Source organism: Branchiostoma lanceolatum, chromosome 4 (genome assembly GCF_035083965.1).
Source record: "Branchiostoma lanceolatum isolate klBraLanc5 chromosome 4, klBraLanc5.hap2, whole genome shotgun sequence".
Lineage (NCBI taxonomy): Eukaryota > Metazoa > Chordata > Leptocardii > Amphioxiformes > Branchiostomatidae > Branchiostoma > Branchiostoma lanceolatum.
In genome coordinates, this window is record NC_089725.1 from 16,846,959 (window position 1) to 16,867,644 (window position 20,686).

At 42.6% G+C, this 20,686-nt stretch overlaps 2 protein-coding genes across 3 annotated transcripts; one reads left to right on the forward strand and one right to left on the reverse strand.

Annotated features, from left to right (window-relative positions):
• The first annotated feature begins 31 nt into the window (after positions 1 to 31).
• Positions 32 to 6,997, forward strand: LOC136432948 (nonsense-mediated mRNA decay factor SMG9-like). The gene is made up of 12 exons (XM_066424623.1): positions 32 to 286; positions 1,330 to 1,419; positions 1,642 to 1,779; positions 2,062 to 2,173; positions 2,680 to 2,771; positions 2,951 to 3,063; positions 3,327 to 3,438; positions 3,692 to 3,873; positions 4,219 to 4,428; positions 4,761 to 4,894; positions 5,182 to 5,320; positions 5,844 to 6,997. The coding sequence occupies exons 1-12, from the start codon at positions 170 to 172 to the stop codon at positions 5,920 to 5,922; spliced, it is 1,518 nt and encodes a 505-aa protein (XP_066280720.1). The 5' UTR covers positions 32 to 169; the 3' UTR covers positions 5,923 to 6,997.
• Positions 6,624 to 20,308, reverse strand: LOC136432946 (coatomer subunit alpha-like). 2 transcript variants are annotated; one of them, XM_066424617.1, is made up of 30 exons: positions 20,108 to 20,308; positions 19,693 to 19,806; positions 19,430 to 19,503; positions 19,091 to 19,171; positions 18,742 to 18,818; positions 18,328 to 18,437; positions 17,616 to 17,725; positions 17,309 to 17,408; positions 16,868 to 17,003; positions 15,853 to 15,935; positions 15,503 to 15,653; positions 15,081 to 15,306; positions 14,693 to 14,832; positions 14,303 to 14,388; positions 13,857 to 13,995; positions 13,288 to 13,450; positions 12,958 to 13,104; positions 12,570 to 12,759; positions 12,263 to 12,358; positions 11,990 to 12,078; positions 10,672 to 10,879; positions 10,373 to 10,485; positions 10,010 to 10,159; positions 9,707 to 9,843; positions 9,274 to 9,460; positions 8,773 to 8,883; positions 8,331 to 8,492; positions 8,040 to 8,152; positions 7,791 to 7,872; positions 6,624 to 7,542 (listed from the first exon to the last, which is right to left on the reverse strand). In XM_066424617.1, the coding sequence occupies exons 1-30, from the start codon at positions 20,145 to 20,147 to the stop codon at positions 7,483 to 7,485; spliced, it is 3,675 nt and encodes a 1,224-aa protein (XP_066280714.1). In that variant the 5' UTR covers positions 20,148 to 20,308; the 3' UTR covers positions 6,624 to 7,482. The 2 variants fall into 2 exon arrangements, with proteins under 2 accessions (XP_066280714.1, XP_066280712.1); XM_066424615.1 differs by having other exon boundaries at positions 17,616 to 17,729; positions 18,326 to 18,437.
• Between the last annotated feature and the right edge of the window lie 378 nt (positions 20,309 to 20,686).

The following is a 20,686-nucleotide window of genomic DNA, read 5'->3' on the forward strand; positions in this document are numbered from 1 at the left end:
CGTAGTATTTTTTGCCTACACATCCCCCTGCAAAATATTGAACTCGTCGCACTAAAGCAACATCTGCAACATGGCCGCCCACTCTGTGGAAAAACGCATGGATTCATTGATGGTCTTCGCTTAGATTAGGTTATTTGATGCATGTGCGGAGCTTGTAGAGGTAATTCTGATGTCTGAGCACACGGGGAGCCAGTCCTCCTCCCACGGAGGTGATCGCGGTCGGCGGAGGAGCCGCAGGAGAGGTGGAGGGGGTCGGGAGGGGAGGGAGACCAGACCAAGGAGTCGGGTATTCAAGGAGGTTTAATAAACCACCGCAAATATACAGATGTAACCGGCTCCTTACTGGGCGCCCAGTACGGAACCCGTGGAGAAAATGCCGCCGATACTCGGCCCCCAGTACGGAAGGAAGTTCCGTACAAGAATTCCAGTACGGAACGGCTTTATTCCAGTACCGAAGCTTCGTCAGCACTGGACGTCCAGAACTGAATTTGTTTCGGTACTCGGGTTCCAGAGCTGAACTCCTCTCGGCACTCGGGTTCCAGTACGGATTTGCGTTCCGGCTAGGTCAACGGTCATTCGGTACTGGTTACCCAGTGCGGAGGTCATTCAGCACTGGATAACCGAGTGCCGATTTACGGATGTAACGGGTTCCGTACTGGATTTACCAGTAAATAGTGACTCTTCAGTACTGGAAGCCGAGACCTCAAATTATTTCGGAACTGGGCGTCCTGTACTCATGTTCTATTAGTACTGGCAAGGATTTTGTTTGGACCGCCTGGACAGTTTTAGATTTTATATATAATAGTTGTCTGTACATTTAAATGATAATAATAATAACTTTATTGCAAGTTCATGCCCAAAGGCTAATTGCAGACAAACAAGCACATGGAAATACATGGGAATCTAAAAAGTTATCTAGTCTACTGTGAAAGTTTACTGAGGTTGACTAAGCCCTGAAAATAACGTTAGACACTCGTTAGACTAACTTAGAGTCTCAGCACTCGGTTTCCAGTCCTGACAGGAGGGTTCCCAGTACTGAAGCTGTCCAGTACAGGAAGTCCAGTACTGAGAAAGTCTCAGTACTGGAGCTCCTGTTCTGACGAACACTTCCGTACTGGTTGTCCAGTACTGACAAAGGAGGCAGTTAACGTTACATTTGTATATTTGCTAAACCTCCTTGCTGTATTTAAAGGAATCGAATGGATGTGAAATTATGCTTCCTTCGTGATCGTGCTTGTGAACAGAAATCTCCCCCGAGATGACTACTCATTGACAGGAAATCAAAGCTTTTATTACAAACTGTAACAATGTCTTCATGTTGTATTCCAGGAGAAAGATAAGGACAACAGTGCCAGTGGTCCCAGTGGTAGTGGCACCATCAAAGCTCCCATCATCTTAGCCAAACCTCACACTGAGAAGGTAAACAATGAATAAATATAACTGTTATGCCAATAGAATGCAATCTTTACCTATCCTCCAAAGCAAAGGACCAGTAGACACAACAAGACATATACTGGTAACATCTTGCTATGTTACCTTGCCAATGTATTTCAACAGTAGTCAGATGACTGTCAACTTGACAGTGTCAAGTTAAGATTTGACTTGTTTTCTTATATAAAGAAATATGTCCATTCCTCACAGAACCGAGACTCCAGCACCAGTGGCAGCGGTTCATCAGACAGTAAACCCATCGTCCTGATCAAACCCAGGGAGGACACGTCGTCTGCCTCCTCCTCCCAGAGTACCGGCATCGCCACGTCTGGCACAGCTGCTGCACAGGTCCGTGATGGGATTTGTTTTAGGCCTGCTTTAGATTGGCGACGATTTAATGGTCGTGCGACTGTTATCGTCAAGATATCTCTGGCGACAGTATTTTTTTGACGTCTAAAGAGGATCAAAATAGTCATGTGATGGACAAGTAATAAACAGTAATCTTCGAATCGTTGTCACGACCACCTCATCAGGAGTAACTGTAATGATAATTTTGTTGGTAGTGAACGTCTTTGTTTGAGATTTACGTAAGGTAAAAAGAAAATTTCCTTTCCTTCTGCTGACTTCAAGGTTGCTCCCAGTGATGGTTTCCATGGGGACCAGAGTGGTCGTGGCCAGCCCACCCAACAGCCAACCTATCAGATCCAGCGTAATGTGTCATCGGTTGCAGCCTTCAATGAGAGTTAGTACCTACTGTATAATAGAGTTTACTCCCTTCTAAATGTTCAGTGTAGGCAGGCATGAAATATGTTTTTCTTTTGATCATTTTAGGCAAAGGTTCCATGAGGTGTGAATTTTGTCATTGATTATTTTCATTGAATGAACAAGATAACATTCTCCTGCAAATCATCTTCTGATTTTTAGAACTACCAAAGGAATGAAACTATGATGTTAACAGTTACTATTTAGCATTTAGCACACTGAAGTAGCCGTTTTGCACCCTATTGGTTACAGATTTAGGCAGCAGGGAGAAGGTTAAGAAGTACCACCCATATCTAGCATGAAGTAAACTTGTGAGTCATCAAAAGTATCTGTCAAATAGTAATCATTCAAGCGTAATAAAGGGAACTTCTTTGTAATGTGATTTTTTACTAAATAACAGTCAGATGTTGAACTGTATCTCCACAATGTCAACACTCATTGTGCCAAAATACCTTCCTACATTTTTGTCCTATATCCCCATCCCAGGCAGCCAGACACGACTGGCCCCCCCACCAGAGATGACCCAGCCTGTCAAACTGGTGGACGACAGTCTGAACTGGTGTGACAGTGGCATAGATGTGAGTCTGAATTCGGCATTGTGTTGGAGTTTGACATTTTGGTTCACTATCATGGTTAAAACTGTTGTTTGTTACCTACATATACCTTCAGTACATTCATGGACTCTCTATATGATTTTCAGGAATTGATGGATAATTTCTATATCTGTGATTCATCAGTGTCCATTCTCCATGTTTAGATGTTGCTGGACCAGACAGACTTCCTGGTGGTTGGTGTGGTTGGGATGGAAGGTGTGGGCAAGTCTACCATCCTGTCACTACTAGCAGGGAACCATCCAGAACAATCTAACAGGTACAGACTTTAGTACATGATAGTAATGATTCATCAGGATTTTTTGATTGCATTGTTCATCATAAGCAGGTAACAAGACGAGTTGTTGTTTTTGACTCCAAGTTATTCAAGTTTTATTGTGATGAACATTTCACTACATTGCAAATAACCTTCAAAATGTCATACTCAAATTAGCAGGTAAGTCTGCAGTCTGATTGACATGATTTTGAAGATGACACTTGGCACTTCTAGACTTATTGTAAACTCTCCAACCTTTGCTGCAGGAGCTTTGTGTTCAAACCACAGTCAGAAGAAACGTTAGAGACAGCAGGACACCAGACAGTAGGGGTGGACCTGTTTGTTACTCCTGAGAGGATCATCCTCATTGACACACAGGTCAGGACAAGTATAAATCATGAAAGATATGTAGGTGTACAGTAGGTCCAGGTAAAAGGTAATGTGATCTTGTTGAGCAGGATATACATAAATGGGGTTTTATCATGAGGCTAACAAGACGTCTCTTGATAAGACCTTTTTGGTTAAACTGGTAGTATAGCCAAGATGGAATTTGTTTTATTGCAAGGAATACCTTTCTATGTACTCTGTATCTGAAGCCTGTAACATTGTGCTGTGTATGTGTGTAAAACAGCCTATCCTGAGTGCATCAGTCCTGGACCAGCTGATCCACCATGACAGGAAGCTGCCTCCTGAGGTGGGTCTGGCAGAGAACTGGGCGGAGGTGCTGTCCCTGCAGCTCACGGCCTTCCTCATGACGGTGTGCCACGTGGTGGTGGTGGTACAGGACTGGTTCACCGACCTCAACTTGTACAGGTGGGGGCTGCTTCATCTTTGTATCATAGTCAAACTGGTGAGAGGATCCTCAACAAATTGGATCCCTTTTTTATTTTCCAATTCGATTCTGAATGAAAGTGTTCACATTGTTTGGACAACTAATTCAAGACTATGGAATTTCTTTGATCTCAATATCATTTGCTTATTTTCTTTTTCTTTTTTATGTAATTGTTTTTGTCCTATTGACAGAAAAATAGATTCGTGACAATGAAAGTTGCTTATTGCATATTTTTCAATTCATGAAGATTGTTTTTACAATAAAGCTGACGTCTGATTTGGTCTTTCCCCACACCTAACAAGTGTTCTTTCCCTCCTTCATACCAGATTCCTGCAGACGGCGGAGATGTTGAAGCCTCCCACCCCAGCCCCCAGCCACGACACCCCCTCCTCCAGTGGGTCGTTAGATGAGCAGGGAGACTACTTCCCAGCCGTGGTGTTTGTCCAGAACAGGGCCACACGGGAGGACTTCCAGCCCAGCAGGGTCCAGGCCATGAAGACCACAGTGGACAGGCTGCTGCAGCATGCCAGTATGAGGTCAGAGTCATGTTTGTATCCATTTGGTCTGAAGTCAAAATTCCAAGTAAATTACTAGTACTTTGTTTGTGTTTGTCTATCATCGTCAGTAGCCATTTACATAGAATAGTTTTTATGTACATGTACTTAAAACATTGTTATAGCTTGTAACGCTGCCCATGTCAAAATAGTACAGTTGGGCAGCCCTGGCTGTGTGTGCTGAATAGCTAAACCAAAAAAAAAGTGGATAAATTGTCAGTCACCCAATCAATGACCAATCTGCCTTTAGCCTTTAGACCATACCATTCATGATTGTACAGTAATCACCCAACTGTAACATTCTACACTTACAGATACAAGAATGCGGTGTCCATGAGTGTGAATGGACTGATGCCAGCTCGTCAGAAGAGCCCAAGTGGAGATGTTAGCCTGTTCCTCTTCCCTGACTTCCCACACAAACCAGCTAAGCAGAATGGCAAGGTGAACGGTAAGTGTGCAGAGTATCTAATGGGTACAATCTTTTTGATTTGCTGTTACTATTGTATAGTAATGAAGAATCATGCTTCCTGAGGTGTCTTTGCTGCAGTTGTGTAAGCTTGTTATCACAACCTATTAAACCAGTGGCTAAGTAGTGTAGTGTACAGTTCAGCTGGTGACCTAGCTTACAGCATATGCTAGAAATACGTTTTTTTGTCGGAAGTAAGACTCATACTAGGTCTATGGCCATACATTTTAAAAGAGACCCAACTTCTTCCTAACACTTGCATACCACAGGAATGACCTCAGTCCTGAGCCTGGTGCCCGACTATCAGGGTCACCCCAGCCCACAGGCTCTAACAGACTCCTTCAGGAACCAGATCTTCTCTGTGCCGAGGACTCCTCTCACCCACCACTCTCTCACCGAAAAAAACTGGTAAGGCAGGAATTGCTAGCATGTATGCAGAACGTAAGCTTTAATGGTCGTGTTCACATATTTAAGGTTAATATCTCATATATAGGTTCTGTTCATGTAGTGTGTCCAAAGAGATAGCTTATGCAATGGCCGTTACTCTGATGCAAAGAGGACAAGGAGACTCGACAGCCATAATAGGGTTGAATAGCAGACTATATACCATATACACATTACGTTCTGCGGACATGCTGGAATTGTTAGTCTGGCGCTGGTCCAAGTTCCAAAGAATCATTCAAGACAGTGTCTCCCCTGCTAGCAGTGAAAAGTTGTTGTTTTTGCCTTTATTGATCTATATCATATAAATCTTGAGAAAGCCCTGATCGACCGTTAAGGGTTGTTTGAGAGAAAGATTGACACATCTTCCCCAGGATGATTTTGGTGACAGCCATGTTCTTTTCTTGCTTCCCATTCATGATTGTTTTGTCCTAACATTCAAACCTTTCATTATGTAGTTCAGTAAACGCCTTCTCTGTTTTTCTCCTAGGTTCCACTATGCTGCCAGGACATGGGAGGGTGTGAGGAAGTCCAACCTGATGGCAGAGTACAGCCGACTGCTGACCTGAAGGCTGGACTAATGTGAGATGACACCAACAAAGCGACAGCTAGCTTTGCCCTCCAGGGAAGCAGATGCCAGGAGGAACGAGAGCATGGCTGAAAACAGAGAGAGAGAGAGAGGAAGGGGGCTGCAGAGAAGCTGGATACAACCAATAGCTCTCACTACCTGTCCAGCCTCTTTTGGGAATCGGTGGTCAGAACATTGGAGTTGGTTTATAACATACAACAGCGAGAATGGAAATTGGCAAATTGCGATGATTAGGCATCAGAGAATGAAACTGGATGTTAGCACTCATCAAAAAGCAGTCATGTGTGGCTTCTGCGGTTGTAGTAATGCAGTAAGGTTGTCTCTGTTCATTGCAATGTTATGTACTAAATTCAATGTATTGACACCCATGTTATGCCGAATATGTAAGATTTATGATGTGGTATTCACAGCTGGCATTTACATTCTGTAACATACTGTTAGGAAGAGGTGGAGTTCAACTGTTGGCCCAGTAAAGGATACAACATAGGTTTAGTTACCATCTGACCTATTTTCGGGTGATTCTTGCGATGATGAGACACTGCATCTAAATTGGTGAAGGATATGCTCAATTACTGTCTTCATTGCAGCCTACAGGCAGGCAATGTCTGTGATGATGATGATGAATGTCTATTTAGAGTCAAGTCGTCAATGACTAACCAAGAAAAGAATACAAGAAGCAACTGTTTTATCAAGAACTTTATTTCTTGATTCTATTTGATATGAAGATACATTGTTAATGTGGGTTGACACTGATTACTTTTGTCATGCACTGACATATACTAACAGCTGAATACTCTTAAATTCTAGAGGAATAGTGCCTCTGCACAATACAGGTATCACTTCTAGAACTGCAATCTGCTTTTCATTTGGAATGTTGACACAAATTAATAGTATAGCAAAGTTCTGATGTTAAAGCAGTGAAATTCCAAGAGGTGAAAACGCCACAAAGAACTAAAGCCACTCTTGGAATTGAACTGCCACATGTATGAGTCACAACCATCGATATACAAAGGCCACCTGTTGCAATATGAAATAAAAAAGCTGACAGAGTGAAAGACTGGAATTTCTAATTGTGTTTTTGCTCTATTTTTTGCACTTGATAAATCATAGCATAGCTGACAAATATGTCTAGTCAAAGTAGAAGAGCACAGTAAGTGGCTAGAAATAAACATGTTATCCCCATCTAATTTTTCTCTAGCAAGTCTTATTAACACCAGGTAACTACCATGACAACACTACCGGTATAACATTCTGCAGTACAGCTTCCAAGGATGATGAAACAAGAAGTGGTGCCAAGTCCACATGCAGTGTACATGAGTTCCTGACAGTTCTGACAGCCCCATTTTTAACATACTTTCAAGCAATGAATCCATACAAAGACAAGCCTTTGCTGTCGGCAGTAGACCTCTTAGCTCTATTCTTTGTGCAAGCATATACATAGTACAGTTGCATCTCCATGGAACCTCATCTTACTGTAAACAAAAGGCTTGTGTCTATAGTACTATCATTAGGATGAACATGTGCTACCAGTGTATGACATTTATCTGAACTGGATCTGGCTGATACGAAGTCCTATGCAGTCCTTGCCAATCTCTGAAACCTGGACAGGGAAAGAAACAGAGATTTAGAACAACATTTTAGAAGCAGACAAGGTTTCTGTGGTAAGGTTTGCAAACGAGTGGGATCTTTGCTGTACATATATAGACAACTACATGTATTTAGCTTGAGGCCAACATTAACATCAGTAATCCGCAAGTAACAATGTTGCAGAGATTTCTAAAGAGGACAGCTGTGACCTGTCCTGACTTATGAATGCTACCCACACACAGCAGATGAAACTATTCTTACCTTGCAGACGGTACAGACGGACCCCTTGAGCTGTGGCTGGTAACATGCCCCACACAGGGGACATTTCTCAACTGGCTTCCCTCTGTAGGGTGAGGAGAAAACACAAGTCAGAAATTGTGATGTGGCCTACAGCATTTCATTTTGCTTCTGAAGGAGGGCAACCACAGCCTACAAAATGTCCATGCTACATAACAACTTACAAGTAACTTCATCAAGCAGCATATAAATGATGCAAACTATTGAACGTACCTGTAGATTGGCTTGTATGTAGATGCACAGATGTCAAACGGGTTGTGTTGGTCGTACTCCAGCTCATGCGTATCAGTCAGGTTCTTCTCACAGGCCTGAAGAATCTTCCGTGTCTAAAGGAAAAGTTTATATCAAAAGGTACTGTAAAGAACAGTGATGCAATGAGCTTCAAAATATTGCCTGGGATAAGTTGTTTACTGGTAAGACATCAAGATAATGGCTGAAAAACTGTAACTGTGAACTTTCCTAGTGCACAATGAAAGGAAATTTAATGAAGACAAACATGCCTACCTGCTGTGCCACCTCAGGTTTGGGACCCAGCTCCAACAGTCTTCTGGCAAACGATGCAGCTGTCTTGAAATTCTTGAGCTTGAAGAACAGATTGAGGGCTGTCCTCAGGGTGAGGATGAGGTGAATGGGCTGCAGCTGGGTGTGGGTGAAGTATGCTGCCATCTAAGGGGGTAAGAAACAGTGGTTAAACAAGACAACATTAACAAATGAGAATGATGTTGAATGTAGATCTACTGACCCTACTCCATGCTTTATTGATGGTCTGTAGATTGAGCCATGGCATGGTGAGATTGAAGGTTTTCCTCGGACCTTTGCTAAAGTCAGCATCTTTTCACATTACAGAACATGTCACTATACTCTTCCATTCAACACAGACCAGTTGAAGCTGAGATGATGGCTACAGTACAAGGTGGTGCTTGACGAGACAACAGAGATGTCTGACCTCACAGATGCGTTTCTGGTTGTCCAGGGTTGCCTTGGGCTGCTCCTTGCGGGAGATCTCCATGGAGAGGCCTATGATGTACTCCTTGCAGATGGCAAGCAGCTGCTGTGCCTGGATTAACAGAGATCCGCCAAAAATAAATGAAGCACATTTACAGAGATCACATGGGTATGTATCAGAAGTGAACAATTGGTGTTGAAAATTTCAATGTTGTCAATTGTACATTTGTAAATTGTAGCACCCATATTACCAGATTTTCATCAGCATCAACGAGTAGGGATATTGTTCTACATAGGATGAAAAATCCACACCTTAAATCTCAAGTTTTTCTGACTTAAACTTTAGAGTTAGAGCTGTCGATTGTACATTTGTAGCACTTATAGTATTAGGTTTTTTTTATCAACATCAAAAAGTAGGGATACTGTTCAACATAACATGATAAATCCATATCTTAGTTCTTCCTGACTTACTTAAGCTTAGAGTTTGATAGAGTTATCTTACCTCTGATATTTCCTGTTTGTTCTCCACCACCAGGAGCGGCACACTCAGCAGGAGGCTGCGGAAACGTTCCGCTGCCTCTTGGAACTTCCCACCCGTCGTCAGCTGGTAGCATTGCTGTAGTCTCTGCACCAGGTCGTTCAACTTCAGACCTACTGCCGCCATGCCAGCACGCGCACCTGATTCTTTCCTACACAGCAAAACATCAAGTTTTTGGGGTGACTGGGGTGAACTACAGGCATGTGAAAAATGAACTACTCTGGGACGATCTACATTTGAGTCATCTGAAGCTGTTAGGTAAATGTGCTGTTTAGCACAGAGACTGATTCGAAATGTCATCTATCTTTTGTGCAGTTTCATACATTCCACAATAGAAAAAAATGATTCATGTCATAAATATCACATCAACTTAGGCTGAATGATATAAAAGACTCACCAGTTTCGGTGTGGATAGCCAAACAGGTTGGGCAGCGATGGAACTCCGATGTACGCGGTGCGAGCACGAGCCATGGTCAACATGAACAGGTTCTGGTAAGTGGAGAAGTCCACAACTCCCACCTGATCATGCAGCAACTGGACAGAACAAAACACAAGTCTTATTCACAAACATCAGACACATAATGCCAGAAAGTTCAACATTCTGCTGTTACTATTTGATGTTGTATGTACATGTATGTTGGTAGGGCAGTACAAAGTGAATAAGAGCTATTGCTACTGTATGTGAGCTGCTGTAACTCACCCTGAAGGCAGTTTCGAAGGATCCAGCTAAGATGTGGTCCACAGGAAGCTGGGAGTTGTTGCACCACACCTGCCCCTGGCTCACACCCTTGTTGGGCGGGACAAAGTAGCCCTCCTCATCTCCTCCCATGGCTGGGCCTGGTCCAACATCCTTTGAGGAACAATGCAACAATTGGTCAGCACTGAGATGTTCTCTTTCTTTTGTATCAAGACATCCACATGCAATAGTGCTATCTGCACTCACTCTTAAGATGTATGAAACTTGATGTTCCTGTTATTTGTATTTGCCATGTAAATCAATCTACTACTTTTACACGCTTTTAGAATAGTGATGAATCTGAATGTCATATATATCATGTCTTACCAAGTCAGCAGGCAGTTCCAGGTCCTCATCTCCCACATCCCATCCTGCATCCTCCCCATCTCCACCCAGCCCCTCCTCATCCAGACCCTCACCGGTCGTGCCCCAACCACCATCTGGGACCACAAATATGACAGTCAGGTGTGTTACAGATGCACTCATATACCATTCTTATCATCTCTTAGATATCTGCATGCAGCTCTAATGTCTGTTGGAATAACAATTTTTGAGCAATGTGGACCGATCTTAATCTTAGTCAAAAAACCTGATAAGGCAGACCAAGGGACTTCTACCAAACGTACCATCATCAATGATGAGTTCTGCATCGTCTCCCCAGGCTCCCCCAGCCACATCCTCTATCTCATGTTCTGCTGCCAATGCCTTGCCCTTCTGGGTCATGGCGCTCTCAAAGAAGCCCTTAGTGACTGTCAGGAGAGGCCAGTTGGTCTCCCACTGTAGACAAGGCGGCGGTGGGGCCATGAGCTTGGCACTGGAATCCACCTCAGGCAGCTACAGGGTGAGGGACCAAATGGTATCACAAGGTGCTCATGTAACATACTAGTTATTTCCTATTAAAAATAGCTACTGTTACTGTTAATAGGCTATTACATACAACTTAATACATTCGTGGCTGAGCACTCATAAACACAGACATTCTCAATCTACTTATGTCTTGCCCAGACACCATATCTACGTACTTAGTCCAATACACATGTAGCGCTTTACAAAAGAGAGAATGTATTGTAACAGACAGAAAAGTTTAATGTACATTATGTCAGTATGCCATTTACGTCCATATTCTTGTAGTCATAGCCTGAATTCAATCAAGCCTCCTGTGACCGTTTGCCGCCCTGTAACCGCCACGCAACCCAAGAGCTTGATGGCTAGGGCCGTTAACTCAAGGGAATCCTCCTTTCTAAATATGGATAATTTATGCAGCCGTCATCAGCCCACAGGGCTGCCTGCCCAGGCCCGACTCTAGTTGCTAAGGATCTATTGCTGTTGCTATCCAGTGATTGACAGCTGCAGATGTCTGATCTACAGGTGGTAGGAAGAGAGTTTCACAGGCCGTTTCTCTGTACATTTTTCGGCAGTCAAGTCTTTTCTTGTTGGATTGTCAAACTTGGTTTTTGATGTGGGAGAAACTGACATTGTCTGCCTCTAAAGGAACAGATAAACTAAGTAGGTTTAAAAACCCTTTTAACAGGCTTGGATACATCTCATTTCTCACCCCTTCCAACATCTGGATCTCATTTCCCCCGTCCCTTCCTCCCCGTCTGCCTGTGGTGCCAGGTTTGACAGCTAACAGACAGGCTAACTAGGTGGTTTCTATGGCAATGGGAGCCTAGCTGAAATCCTGCCCTATGATTGGTGTTACCATTTTTGATAACAGTTCTCCCGGCTTAGAGCAACCAGAGCACAAACTCCACGGGGAGGGGAGAGAAACCCCCGGACAGCTGGAGTTTGCGTTATACAGACTATTGTAGTCATAGTTTTTTTAGAATAGACAGGAGACTAGTCTAGCATTCATTGCATTGATTCTTTTGTCATTTTTGCCATACATTGTACCATGTACAATTGTCGAGCAATAAAGTTTAATCATTCATATATTTGGTTTACCTTGTCCTTTTCAGGGTCAAAGGTCTCACGAATGGCATCGGCTTCCTCCTCCAGTCCGTGGGTGGCAGCTGTCAGGTATGCTAATGACTCTACAGGAAACAAACCAAGCAACAGCCTTAATGTATATCAACTCAAATTCTTTCACAATACGGTTCCAAATCATGGGCAAAATTCTGCAAGGATAATATTTCGTAAGAGCCTATGTACTACTTCTACTACTGAACAATGGAGAGGTACTGTGTATAAAGGATCCACTTTGAGGAAGTCACTTACTCTGTCCACAGGCACGTAGAATTTTTGTCCTCTCAGCGACATCCCCCAGGAACAGGGCATTCTGGTAGTGTCCACTGGTGTCCTTCCTAATCTCAGCTGCACAGAAGTGGTGAGTAACACAACATGAGTACAAGCCCAGTACAACATCAAATGTTACATGCAACAAGAACACCTGGTTAAATCTAACTAATTTCAAGTAACCCCATCTAAGACAAAAGTTTTAGACATTACATGTACATACTTAAGAATCTGTAGAAGTAAAAAGGAAGCATCTGAGATGATTTATTTGAGATCCACCACCACTCACCAATCTTCATCATCTTGCGCAGCTTGTCCAGGTTGCCTGTGATGAGATAGAGGAAGGACAGCTTGTCAAAGTTCTTGGTTCTCTGGTAGGCCATCTCCACCACCTGGTGGTTCCCCTGCAGCAGGGCCATCTCACCCAGACGGTTCCAACAGCTCTTGTCATCAAGGGCCTTGGCAGCCTCAAGGGCAACCTAAAGATCAGACATAAACAGTAAGTTTCTCACAAAATGATGCATCATGGAGCATGCAGAATGAGGTAACAACTAAAAAACTGTCCACATTTCTCAACTATGAAATGAATGTCAAAATGAGAATCACACAAACAGCTAACTAAAAATGGATTTACTAGTACATCATAACAGAAATATCAGTCCAGTATGGTATGATACCTCAATGTTGCCACATTCCAAAGCCAGTCCAAAGCGGGTCTTCTCGTCCTTGACAAAGTGCAGGGCTACCTCTGGGTACCCCTTCTTTTGCAGGTAGGCAATGATGGACTGACCCACCAGCTTGGCATTCCGTACCATGTGCAGAACCTGTCGCAAATAAAGATGGGTCGGTTTAGCTTGCAAGGTTTCATGCCCTGTAGGAACACTATGCCTTCTGCATAATTGCAAGTACCTTTCAAGGTACCATTGTGTGAAAAGTCAGAAAACACTGCTAATTCTTGGAAAGAAATCTCACACAACACTTGATTCATGGAAAGACCATGTTCGTACCTCATCATATTTCCTGTTGATGAGAGCCAGTTTGAACCTGTACTCCGTGGGGTCGATACTGAGGACACGTGGGCGACAGTCCCTGTCCAGGCAGTACACACTGCTGCCCTTCACACGGGTGATGTAGATGGGCAGGTCCAGGGTACGGATGATTCCATAGTCACTACACACAAACACATGTCAACATCACCATTAGTTCTACACTTCATGAGCTGTCCACTGGCTATCAATACTAGTCTAACTGTAGTCTATATGCAAACTTCTAAGCACACCTACCTTCATGTTTGACCAGTAATCAAGCATCAAGGTTAGTAGGTGTGTCATAACAGTGGTGCTGTTCATTCATGTTTATTTATTTATTTATTAAACCTTTGTTACAGAGGTAACTGGACAGGGGTAACAGAACTATATAAGTTCTTTCACTAGACCCCTGTCCAAAAGCATGTTGCTCCATTTGTTTGTCACTGTATCTAGACAACTATCATGTGGCTGAGATGAGTGCATGAAAACAAACAAATCTTTTTCCCTTATTGAAATATCATACTTAAGTGTACATGTAAAGAACCTACCCATTTGTGATGGCATATTTGATGTGATTGGATGTGGTATAGATGAAGACCCCACTCTCATCCCAAGCTCCACTTTTCACACGGACGTTCTCGTGGATGGTGCACAGGCTTTCCAGTTTGCGGTTGCAGATAGCAATCACTGTAAAAACAACACTGGCTGTAATCCTAACATATTCCTAGTCACACATTGTCAAGAAGAAAATATCCAAGTAACATAATGGCGAAATAGATATTAAATGACATACAAACTCAGGAACATTTACGAACAAATGGTGTTGCTACAAAAGCAATACAAGACTGAAAACTATGTATAGCATATTAAAGAAATAAGAACACAACAAATGATCCAAAATGCTGATAGCAAATTGATTGTATAAAAGACATGTATAACATTAGTTACTCCATCTTATTTCTTAGTTCATCTCAAAACATCAAGTGTGACTCACCATGCTTGCTGAGAAGAGCCACGTGAGACATGTCGTTGGACCAGATAACGTACTTGACCTTGGAGACACGAACAGTGCCCAGGGTTCTGATGGGACAAACAAGTCATATGGTAAGCCTTCACATGGCTCATTATCATTGCGCTTGCTGTATTCTATTAATGCTACAAAGAAACTTACAACAAAAATTCTACCACTGTGTACGTAAGAAAGACTTCAACTTTTCTGAAATCATAAGCCATCTATAAATATTTTGACGCCTTCTTTTAATTTTAATGAAACTGCTTCAATCAACAAGTCTGATCAGCACTCTACACATACAAGACAAAAAGAGAATGTTCACTAGCTACTGGGAGCCTTACAGGAGTATACGAGGAACAAAGAAGCACTGACCTCTTCTGCTGCACATCAAAGAGAGTCATGCTGTCTGCATCCCTCAGCAGCAACATCCCAGTACCAGCATAGAACACATCGTCACAGTTGGGCACCTGCACCTTCTTAGTGATCTCATTCTTCAGGTTCTTGATCAAGATCTAACATGTAAAAAAAACACAGTTTGTGTCATATGCAGTTCTAGTGCAGCATGGAAACAAAGAGCTCTGCAATCTATAGTAATTGCATTTCAAGGACAGATGACGTCATCTGAGAGCCACTTGGCTAGAGAACCATTCAATGCAAATCAAATTAATGTTTTCCTAGCATATATCCAAGTTGGCAATGGAACATCCAAATGCAGCAGAATTTACCATTTTCATTGGAGTTGTATGGTGGAAGAACCTACCGTATGTGTCCTGTCCAGAACAGCAAACCTGTTCCGTGCCACCCACACGGCGCGCAGACCAGACGAGCGTTTGCCCTCTGGTGCATCGGGGCTGGAGGAATCCGTGTCCTTGGGAATGGCGTACAAGTCATACGTGCTGTTCTCCACGTTGGGGGTGCGGGTGGTCAGGAGAACTGCGTTTTCAGCAGGGTTGTGGGACATGCTGTACACTGGGTGTTTGGAACCACTGAAATAGGGGCAATGAGTTTGTTTGTTTGTTTCATTTAGATCTCTATTAGTGTCACATAAAGAACCCCTATTTTATCTGGAGTCCACTTACATACCAAGTTAATCATTATAACATATGATGATGACATTCCAAACGATACGGTAAGACGGAAACACAAAAAGTTATAATTCCTACATGTCAAATGTTTCATTACCTTCTCAGCTGCATGACGGCCACATCCTTGGAGGAGTTGAAGTCCAGTTGCCTCAGGTAGCGCTCCTTCACATAGTACAGGATGTTCCCGTTTGTAGCGTAGGCAGGACGCTCTCGCTCCAGCTTGAAGATCACCATCCCACTGTCGTGACCTGACACAAGACAAACATATCCCACAATTTAGTCAGGAAAATTTGATTTCATAAGTAACAGATAAAGGGCTATCCAGACTCTATACTCTTGATCAACAAATGGCTACTTTTTGAAATAACATCACTACATTTGACAGCAGCAAACATTTCATAGTAGGCTGTAAATATTGCATGACCTACAGCGCCATATAGAACCTACCTGCTGCAAAGATGTTGAGAGAGGGGTGGGCAGCCATCACCCAGAATCTGTCATGGTCACGACGGAAGGTCTGTACAGCCGTCCTGCAGAAACAACACATCAATGACATCAGCACACACTCATCAACCTACAGCACCGTCGCAGGAGAGGGAAACGCATTTCAGTGGTCACTTGGTAGAAAACTGCAAAAGGCCATGCAAACATCAAAAACTTACAGAAAGATGAAGGTGACAAGAAATAAGGTACACCGGTATGACTTGCTTATACTTGATATTGCACTGTGGTAGTAGCCCACTCACATTCAAAGAACTGTTTTACATACCCATACAGAGAAACAACACAACAATCACATTTGTGACCGGGCCAACTTTTTTAGCAACACATGATCTTAATTGCTCCACTTCAATAGAAATTTGAAGCCTACACTGTTTGCAAAATTTTAAACATTATTGATAGATTGAATGAGCCAGTACAAAAACAGACTGATCAACAAACAATCTCAGGCTTGTTTTCTTATGCCAATCAGAAATACATAGGCAAAGTTTTTGTCAGCTGCCCATTTCACAGAACTTGCAAGAGAAGACACAGAAGGCTCCACAGAGCAATATCAAACCTTTGTCCTCTCTTTCCACTACTAGGCAGCAGTAAACAAAATTGTGGTTCAATAAGTTAGGGCATGGAAGACAAGAGGAACTATCCAGAAGAATCAGAGACTGAGGACATTAACTATCAATGAAACCAGAGCCATGGATAAAGGAAAGTGCAGGAAAAGTAAGCAAGTCTGGTCTAGATCTGAACTACATCTTCATACTCTTTTTGGTTTCTTACATTCTGGTTGATTTGAATGGTATGAAAATGTTAATTACTAATTACACACATGCACTTACAGTTAACACAGTATGCTACATTACAAGGCTACCAAAACAAAACCAGTAATACACCGTCAAGAATATTCAAATCCTTTGTGGTTCATTACAAAACAGACAACAATGGAATGCAACTGGCCAACTCCTACCTCTTGGACATATCCCAGACCCTGATACTCTTGTCCTCAGAGTTACTGAGGATGAGCTCCTGTCGGGGGTGGAACAGACAACATGACACGTTGTTGTAGTGGCCACGACAGGTGTCCACTTCCCAGGCCTTGGACTCTGAGGAATAGAGGAGTGCAAAAAAACATTAGTGTAGATGCAATAAACACATTACATACCTACACATCTATCATTCTTGTAACACTTAACCTTCTCCCTGCTGCCTAACTCTGTAACCAAAATGGAATTGGGTACCAAACAGTTACTTCAGAATGTCCTTTAATGCAGCAATCATCACTGTAGTACAGTACTTCAACAGTGGGACAGAGGAGGTTTGTTCTGTTTAGTTTTGTCTTTCCATTTACGCAGAGTACTTGTTCATCTTTAATCACATTATTTCACTGCCAGTGTATGCCCAGACTCACCGTTCATTCTCCACAGCTTGACTTGCCTGTCATCAGCACCGGACACAATCAGGGGCATGGACGGGTGGAAGGCTGCCCAGTTCACCCCACGGTCATGGCCCTGTGGAACAAAATCAGTTTCTTAACAATGTACAAACTTTGCATTAACAAAAGTATCTCGTGTCAGTCTAATCTGAAAGAGTTGGGGGTGAAGACATGAGGTACGCATTTTAATAAGAAATCAAATGTCCGAAAACTTTTTTCTGTTGGTATCTATTATCAAAAGTTGAAACTAAGCAAAGGTGGACCTAGTAAAGTTCATCATTACCTCCAAGACATGCTTCACAACTGCATCGGAGGTCCCGAAGAGATCTGGTGTGTTGTCAGGCCGGTGTTCCACGCCACCTGGTCCTGGTGCCACGTTCTTCTTCCGTAATCCTAGACCAGTGTACACATTGACAATGTAACACAATGATTTTCTCACATAAGACCCCTTACCACTGAACACCCGCTGGAGGAACAGCTGTGAAAGGAAAAAAAATGAAGAAGACCAGAGCTGGCAGATGTTTGTTTGCATGAAGATGCAAAGAAGTAAATAATAGTTTTTTTCAATCTTCGTGGATTTCAATTTAGGAATTTTTATCATTTTGGATAACCTCTGAACATTTCATAGTTTCCCAAAGTCCAAATCTAATGTTCAGGATGGTACTCTGCCAGCTTTGTTTGTAGATATAATGATGAAAATAAATAAAAATGTGCTCAGCTAGGACAGTGGAAACAAAACCAAAAACAGTGCTAGATAAAATAATAACAGTAAGAGTGAAGTTTAGCTGTGCTTTTCTACAGGACTGATTTTGTGGAGTGGGGACAGATCTAAGTCTTCCCCTTCAACTGCTCCATAGCATCCTGTGCATCCATCCAATAGAGTGGGATTCACTGAACTGTCTATTTTCTACATCATTCTTAGATTCCCACTTTAGGACTAGGGATGCCAGGATAGCAGTGCAGTGTCCAGGGATGCTGGGCTATCTTGTTCCTACCAGCTATGTCCCAGACACGGACAGTCTGATCCAGAGAGGCAGACACCACCATGTCTTCACTGGGATGGAACTGGGCACACATCACGTAGTGGTTATGTCCTGTCAGCACACTGTAAAAAACAAAGGGAGTCAAATACAGTTTTCAAAATAAGAAGGATCAATAGACCTATCAATCCTCCAGATCAAGTCATTCTCAAAATGATTGCAAAACTTTTGAATTTAATACAGGTCCAGCATGGAAATATGCCATAAAGACCTATTGGAGCATCTGGTAAAGTGGTATGTAATCATTTATGAAATTAAAACCAAGCCCTAATTACATTTGTCACAATTTTTGTTTGATTCGTCTCTATACTGTGACATGCACTAGTCAGAGACTGTTGTTCTGTGAAAATCAAACAAATATTGGCTCACCATATGCAGGTCCGGGACTGCCAGTTCCAGACTCGAATGGTCTGGTCATCTGAAGCACTGATGATCCATGGGTATTCCTGTAGAGAAAGAAAGAAAGAAAAAAAAAATTGATTTCCCATATTCTACTTGTTATCATATTTCTTCATATAGATAGTTTCAAGAACTCTAATAGTATGTGTAGGACAGAATGCTCAATCTTTAGTCATTCAGTTACAGCAGTAAATATTATAACCATGAACTCAGCAATGGATCAAGATGCTTATTTCTAAATTTCTTAGTATCTACTCGACCGTATCGTATGCTTTTACTGTGTTGCATTACATGTACAATGTAAGAGTGAAGGACATACATGGTGGAAGAAAGTTGTCCGGATATAGTCCAAATGGCCCAGCAAAGTAAAGAGGCACCGGCGCTGCTTGTAGTTCCAAACCTGGAAGGGAAAGACGAAGTCGTGTCAGCTTTTGTCGACTTAAAATCTCCAAAGGCCTTGGATCACAGTCTATTGAATCGATGCACAGTACTGTTATTCAGACCTCATGGGAAAAAGTATGACGGGTGGCCTACCCTTTGGGAAGTGATAACTTTTTACTGATTTTAACTAAATCTGCACAAGTTTATCTTAAGCAATTTTAATACGTTACACTGCTACACAGAAAGGAAATGTTCGCAGAAAATTATCGAAAAATACCTTAATTTTGTAGTCATCCCCTCCAGACACAAACAGAGGCTGCTGCTGATGGAAGCTGATACCTCGGACAGGTCCTGGGGAAGGGAGAAAAGGCAACATTCTCGATGACTGGCACACACATCAATGGCAAACAATTCAAATGCAGTAAGATTATTCTTTTATTATACCACAAGTCTATCACGTTAAAAAAAAAAGAAACAGGAAGGTACATGTCTTTCCATGTTAACGTCCTCAGTCCAAACTTTTAAGGGTGTGTCTCTTACCATCATGCTCGTCGAACTTGTCGATGAGAGTGCACATGCGGTAGTCCCAGAGCTGGATGACCCCATTGTGCAGACTGGCGAGGATCCATGGCCGCTTCGGGTGGAAAGCCAAACCTGCGAACATATATTCGTCATCAACAACCACACTCCCAAATTTATGAATACGCCGCACTGATGGCGTAGCAAAACTCAAAAATGGGTTTTCATTGATCAAACTTATCTGTACCACCACATTCTTTATACTGTTTAAGGCAAGATAAGGTAGGTTTGTACGGAAGACTTGTTAAAACTGTAAGAAACGCATTCCTTTGCCCAAGAAGACGTCAGAAAAGATACACACCTGTATCGAACTTAATAAATTTATACCCCCCTCCCCCATTCATCTAACGCCAACATCGAAAGGAACTCAACTCACCCTTCACTCGCGCCGACTTGGTCTCAAACTTGGTCAGCATGGTCTAAACGTAAATCCAGGTTCTCTATCTTATAAGAATTCAAAATCTCGTGAGCTGGCACGCCAGATAATGGTGAAAATGTCCCCGGTTCCGCCGAACAGCTCAGAACCGGAGCAAAGATGGCCACGTCAACTCGCACCACGTCCCACACCCACAATGCACCGCGCTGGACGGGCATGGTTCAACTTTGACCTCGCGTCCGTAGCAGACGACATCCTGGATTCATGGATTAGCCTCCATCAGGCTTCTTAGGATATTTGAAAAACAACAGCTGATATTGGTCAAATAGGGTGAATCATTTCCCATAGGAGTTCGCCAGGCTGAAAAATCTGTAACTCTATGACCAGCCAACTCCTCTGGTAATGTCTTCACCCTATTTGGCAAAGTTTTACTATTTTTTAGTAACCAAAGAAGCCTGGTGGAGACTACTAGTCGGGGCGGGGCGAACAGAGCTATGAAAATCATGTCAGCTATGTTTTCATAAGATACATAATGACGTCTACGGCTGAGCCAATGCATACTTCATAGCGTTTAGTCTC